At 36.7% G+C, this 6,870-nt stretch overlaps 1 protein-coding gene across 1 annotated transcript; it reads right to left on the minus strand.

Annotated features, from left to right (window-relative positions):
- Positions 1–150: 150 nt before the first annotated feature.
- cyb5b (cytochrome b5 type B) lies at positions 151–6,251 on the minus strand. Its single transcript, XM_004066988.5, has 5 exons — positions 5,799–6,251; positions 3,659–3,787; positions 2,584–2,607; positions 2,457–2,488; positions 151–1,283 (listed from the first exon to the last, which is right to left on the minus strand). Exons 1-5 carry the CDS (start codon positions 5,976–5,978, stop codon positions 1,193–1,195), a joined length of 456 nt encoding a protein of 151 aa, XP_004067036.1. The 5' UTR covers positions 5,979–6,251; the 3' UTR covers positions 151–1,192.
- Positions 6,252–6,870: the final 619 nt, after the last annotated feature.

The raw sequence follows: 6,870 nt of genomic DNA on the forward strand, positions 1-6,870 counted from the left end.
AGAACACGTCAATGGAAGGGCGGGGTCATCTAAGATAGCACAAGGGTAATCTAGCAAAACCTTTAACATTTCGTCTTTTCTTTTTTAACACTGAGTTATCTCATTAATTGACCCCTGAATGCCTTTTTTATGAACACATTCAATTATGAAAACTTTTTAAAACTTTTATTTATTCCATTAGGAAAATACAAGATTTACTTCTTGAACTTTTTATCTCCCCAAAATGCATCACATATTGTACTGAATACAAAGATACCATACAAAGGTACAGACATATTGTATTGTTTTTCAGTTGTTCCTCATTTTTATCATTACAATGTAAATCATGGGTGATGTTTCCTTTATTTCAATGAACACACATTGGACGTTAAAAGTACTTAAAATAATGTGATCCAACGGCAGCCATGTCCTATCAAAACCTGTGTGCAACAGGTAGAAAAGCAACTCAATGCTGAATGTATTCCTTATTTGTTTACAATAGTATATCAAAAGTTTTATGCTGAAACTTAAAACAACATTTTTGTGTTGGAGACCTAGACACATCTATGGAAGTCAGTATCTGGCAAGCTACCTGGCATGAAACCCACAGAACAGTTACAACACAACTTAATGCAAAATCTATGACAGTAAACTCTCCTATTAATGAAACATGTAGAGAAAAAAAATCTATCAGATTCATAATACACAGCATTTAATTCTAAGGGTTTTCTCGCTGCTGTTTTGTTGGAATGCAAGTGGACCGAGATGTCATTTCGTCTACATATGGTTTCAAGTTGTTTTTTTTTAAAAAAAAGCTCCATGTATGAAACAGAATTTCAAATTTGTAAAAAAAAGGGGAAATAGAGGATTTGATGGATGGATAGCTAAGCACAAGGCAATAATGAAAAGAACTTCTGATTTGGTTGAGATTTTGGAAGCAAATTTTGGACACAGAATCTTAATTTATTATCTCTACAAAAAGCACCAGAGGCCATCCAGCCACATCCTAACACGCCATTTAGTGCATCCATCATGTTTGAGGTGTGAAAAAGGCATGGAAAGTCATGACAACAACATGAAAACAGTGAAAGGCAGACAAACTGGTACCCAGAGAAACTTTGTCAAGTGTTTGGTGTGAAAAAGGGTTTTGGTCGAAAAAAAAAAATGAAGGCCTCCTGATGACAAAAATATGATCATTTTAGGACAGCATCACTCAAGATGACTTGTTTTCAAGGGTGAAGTAACGGTACAGGATCCCGAGAGTGACAGCAATGACGGCAGGTATCAACCAAAAGGTCCAAGAGCTGCAGAAAAAGAAGGGGAAAAGAATAGAATATTTGGAAGACTTCACAGATTTGAAGAATTAAAGGAAATTTTCTGTTTTGTTTCCAAGAAATTAAGCAGTTCTAGGAATTCCTGCACCTCTTTGTGAACACAACACACTGCTGCAACTTTGGTAAATTGCTCTAATTCTGAATAAGATCCAGATCCACCAGCTAAACTGTACAAAGGTTCAAACATAAACGGCATCACTCTAAACAATCAAACGTGCCGCTACATTACACTTTAACATCCCCACTTCTTTGTGAGGGTGATGCTGACACGAGAATAAAGTCTTTACGTTACCAACTAAAATCCCAGCTAAAAATGATGCTTAACAGTTTGCTAAAAGTCAAGAGTTGGCAAGTACTTTTTAGCTGTGGTGGGGAAAACAGATCAGACAATCAAAAAGCAGAGAAGTAAGGGGGTGTGTCACATCCAAATCAATTCAACCTAAAAAAAAAATCAAGCTAAATAAATGATAATTTTTAGTCGAATATAAACATTTTGACATTTACATCAATTTCAGACTTCTAGAACTTCAGACAAAAATGGAAGTTAAATTTTAATATTAGTAGTAACAACGTTAAAAAAAAATAGCCCTAAAAGACCAAAAGCAACTTTTTACTTAAAACTAAAATATTCTGAAACATTATTTTCTGCTGAAAGTAAAACGGGTTATTAATTCATTTTTGTTATTTAAAAATAACAAAAATGTTGTATTTTGAATGGCAGTTTTTATTATTTTGAGTGTAATGGAGGTCATTGTTGTGTAAAATTTACTAAGAATGCTACTATGATAAAATTGTTCACGTTCTACAGTTGCTTTTGAACGAGCATTAAAATAAGTTTGCTTTTTTTTTTTAAATTAAATTTAATAAGGAATCTCATTCCTGCAGTGCATTTCTTGTGGGTTAAATAATATTACACGTTAATAAACTGGGGGGAAAAATGGTTTAAAATTTGAACATCTTCCTACACCCTTTAGCTGAAAAATACTATAAAAAAATATTGCAACTTTTTAGGAGTTTAGCCTGAGGCTTTTAGTGCTGCAAACATCATAAAAATGCCCACAAGATCCTGGAGGAGCTTGTTATTCAAAGGTTACAGACATAATAAAGCGGCAGAAAGATCCCACACCCATCACAATGACTTACCTAGATTCCTGTGAACTGGAAGCTTCTACATTCTATAGCAGAGACAATACAGATGATAAATTGAATAAGATGTTTAAAAAAAACATTCAGGATTCTCAAAATGATTTAGCGAAACAACTAAACTGACCTTTTTTTCCTTTTTTCTGTCAGCCTGAAACACACACACACACAGACAGACACACACGCAGAACAATTACTTCAATTTGATGCATGAAACACGTCATTTACGTCACAGCTGTTTTATTTGTTTAAGTATTGTAGAGTTCATACAATATACATTTTAGAGGCAAACACTAAATCATTCTAGATGTTGAAGGATTTCCCAGCATACAAGCACAGCCTTCCCAAATGTTTCCTCCAGTAAAGTTTTGAATGACATAGAGGTAACATATTAAAAAATAGGCTTTGGATGAAATTGATAGCAACCAATGTTGTTCCCTACTTTGGCAGAAATATTCAGTAGAACAAAAACTGGAGAAGAGATTTTCTAAGTCTTTTAAGAATTGTTTACTCATTTGTTTTTTATTTTATGCCACTTGTATATAAATGGAAGCTATAGTTATTAATTTTAACATGGAAACGACCCTATTAATACAGCAACTTCAAGCTTAAACCTGGTTTTGGCTTCAGAAATGCATTTTTCACATAGCTCAGAACCCGTCCCTCAGCTTTTCCTGTGGAAACGCATTAAAGGATTTGCTTTAAGAACTGCACTAAAACGAACACTGCATTTGGTTTGCTTTTTAGGGAACAGACAGCTATGACTGTAGATAAAAACAAACCTAAATCACTGTGAAGCTGCCCTTAAATGCTATAAATTAAATGAATGACTCAAATATATTTTATGTGGTCTGCACTTTTTGTTTTCCAAGACAAATACCTTGTTTTGGTCACATATCCAGGCTGTCAAAGGAAGGGACTTTACTACTGAAAACAATGTTTGCTCATGTGACAGCCCATCTGAAGTTGTAACAAACATTTAACATGTTTCATTTTATGAATCAAATGATTCAAGGTGCTGCAGGTATCAAACCTCTTCATTTTACATGCAAGAAATGTTGTGGGTTTAAGAACTTGATCTGCCTAATTAGATTATCCCTGGATGACAACCTGCAAAAAAAAAAACTTGACCTAAAGTACCAGATAAATGGGTGAGAGTGTAAAACCATGTGACCCAGCTAGAATGTCAAGTCTTTTCTTACCAGGTGCAGCTCTCCAATGTAGTACTGTTGGAGCATCTCTCTGGCATCCAAGGAATGGCCTACATCCTCAAAGCTCTCTGTTGCATCAGCACCCCCCTGCTCCAGCAGAACCTCCTCACCCCCTGGATGCTGAATCAATGAAGAAGGGAGTTAGTTTAGATTCGGAAAATCCGGTTTTCTTTTTCTAACTTGGGCTGGTAAAACTGGTATTTCTTTACCTTACTTTACCATTAAGGTCATACATTCCTTCTATACTTTGAATAACTAACTTTTTGAAACCAGAACCACAACCACAGACCGAGTGGACCACAGAACACACTTATGATGTTACACTGATGAAACCATAGGTTCTGATGGGTTTTATTTGAATTCTGTATAAATACTATGTAAGGTGAGGAAATATTTTACTCAAGTTACAAATAAACAAGACCAAACTACTATATTTTCCTAAATTATCTTCAATGTATATTCATTTATTAATAAATAGTTGAACAGTAAACGGGCATTACGTAAATAGTTAAATTTATAAAGAGACAGTGTTGCCATTCATTTAAACACAGCTTTCACCGGATCAGTTTATTTAAGATGAACTATACTTTTGGGGGAAACATACGAACCATGACCCGGCACACAATGAATACGGATAAGAGTAACAAACTCAAACTTTATTTATATAGCGCCTTTCATTTTGGTTAAAAACACAAAGCGCTTCACATAAAAACAGATAAAACAGTCATAAAAAATGAAAGTTGTTAAAACGGAAAACAAAGGACAATCACACAAAGAAGGGACCCCTCCCTCACCACCCCCCGCCCCCACCCCCACCCACCCAGTTACCCCAGAAATTTAAGGCTCGGCTCTGCTGTGAGGAAACAGTATTTGGGAATCCCTTTATACCAGGAACCCACTCTGCCATAGGAACATCGCCACAGTGTCCACCCATACCGGGACAGCAAAGGAGTCCAATTCCCAGCCGTGAGGCTGCAAAGTTAAACTCCGGCTGCCCCAGCAAGGGCAGCTGGAGTTTAAGCACTTATTTCTGCTGTACAAAAAGTGTCTTGCATTAATAAATAATGTGCATCTTTGGATTCATTCATTCAGTTGTGTTATTTAAATTTATATAAAAAGGGGAAATTATTTATCAAGACATCATAAGTCTGTGATCCAAAATGGATCATCATGGAGATAGTGGGATGTTAGAGATGGGGGAAAAAGAAAGGGACGAAAATGGGGGTTATAGAAGTTGAAGGATGGCTAAAGAAGTATGAGGCAGTAGAATCACAAAGAAACAAGTTGCTGGAGGTTTATCGTCATTACTGTCAGGTGCAGATGCTATTCAAAAGGGCTCGGCCTGTCACCAGACACACTCAAATATTACAAACATACCTTCACACACATACATCTTAATACACTGTGGCTCAGATGTGACGTGATCCACGGCTCATGGCCTAGCCAGAGAACTCAGGGATCCCCCTTTTTGCCAGAAGAGAGGGCAGCAAGGCCTGGGACAGTGGGGTAGGGGACAGAAGGTCACTGATCCCACCTTGTGTAATGTGTGTGTGTTTGCTTGAGTGTATTAAGTGGTGGAGTAAAGGGATGTGTGTAATAAAAAGTGTAGTTAAAAGTAGTTGGCTGGTAGAGAAGGGCACAGTGAGGACTTATCCTATTTTGTGAGCAGGTTTGATGTTTTTCTAATTGTACCTTTTCCTGATTTTAATGTTTTTCTATTTCTTCATATCAAGGAGAAACCACAATAGAGTCCACACCCAGATCTTATGAAAGGACACCCTGAAGGTGCACTGAAGTTGTGTGGAGTCATGATTGTCCAATGTACATGTTATTATCTCTCTTTGATTTAAGAAGAACCAGGGGTGTTTGAATGCTAACATTCACTTATGATCTTTATAATCAACCATTTCTCTTTTGAAGGGCGGTTCTCTGCAAGGCCTACTTATTTAAGATAAGGCCATTCCGAGGACTGGTCTCCGATAAGAACTTGGCAAGTTACTCTCTAACTCTTGGTTGTATAATGGCAACAGAGAAGAGTAAACCAACCATTTTTCAACAAAAAACATTTTGTTAATGCATAAAAAAGACAAAACATGTATTGTGAACTGAAACAAACAGAGCCTCTTCTTACCTCTTCTACGAAACTCGAGATGTCGTATACCTTATCGTGGATTACCAGCCATGTGTCATTGATCATGTTGTGTACTCTTATCTCCTCTAATGTAAAGTATTTTAAGGCATTGTCGACGGTTTCACAATGGTCACTATTTGTGCTTTTGCCGCTCGACTTTAAGTTAGCCTCCTCGACCATTCTAGCGAGATACAAAAAAAACAAAACAAAAAGTCGTCTAGGTGTTGGCTAATGTTAGCCTATGTTAGCCAGGTATGGATTTAACGACTGCGACTTCAACGGTGTTCTAAAAAAGACGCAACTGAAGGGTAGCTACTTAATGTTTTCACGGGTACAGCGAATAAGAACGTAGAAAGGCAGAAGTAGACAGCGCCACCGTGCTGTTTATTACGAAATCATGAAACAAACCGGTACACTAGAAGGGACGTAGAACTGACCAATCATGTGTGTTCTAGTTTGCCAGCAGACCCGTGGTCATCAACCAATGAGTGGGCGAGATTTTGAGTGGTGGCCAATCAGATCAGCCACCTTGTGATCATGAGACCAAAGAAATGCGCAAAGGTTGTCAAGTGTGTGCTGTCATTGCGCATGAGAACATGACTTGCGTTTTTCGTGGCGTGAATAATGTTGTTAAAAAATCTGGGTAACATTTTATGGTTTGTAGTTTTTAATATATATTTTAAAAAAGGTCTCCTCCATCCATTCGAAAATTTGCAAAACACAAAGTAGGCAGCAATACATCCAGTTTCCATATTTTCCTGCAAGATAACCTTGGGCCAGATTTATTTTTTCTTTTGGGGCAAAATCATTTTTATTTTAACTTCATAGAGTAAGTTTCTTTGAAAAAAATACACTGACAAGTCACTACTTAAAGGATATAAAGTAAACTTTGGCTAAAAGACATACTTAGAGCAAGTGAACCAAAACTGTAGTAGTGTGGTGAAAGAAAACATAAGCCACAGATGCTGGTAAACAAGTGTAAACCTTAGTACGCCACACAAATAAATAACTCGTCCCCCTATATTTAAAAATAAGGGACAAAATGACCCTTTTAAGAATAACTTCTGTGTGC

This window comes from Oryzias latipes, chromosome 3, assembly GCF_053564925.1.
Source record: "Oryzias latipes strain Hd-rR chromosome 3, Olatipes_Hd-rR_3.1".
NCBI lineage: Eukaryota > Metazoa > Chordata > Actinopteri > Beloniformes > Adrianichthyidae > Oryzias > Oryzias latipes.

Excerpts from the sequence above, each read along its gene's own strand:
- cyb5b (XM_004066988.5), bottom strand. The coding sequence starts at position 5,978 with ATGGTCGAGGAGGCTAACTTAAAGTCGAGCGGCAAAAGCACAAATAGT. Across the intron at positions 3,788-5,798 it reads TCTCGAGTTTCGTAGAAGAG|CATCCAGGGGGTGAGGAGGT; the intron begins GTAAGAAGAGGC and ends TCATTGATTCAG. Across the intron at positions 2,489-2,583 it reads ACAGAAAAAAGGAAAAAAAG|AATGTAGAAGCTTCCAGTTC; the intron begins GTCAGTTTAGTT and ends TCTCTGCTATAG.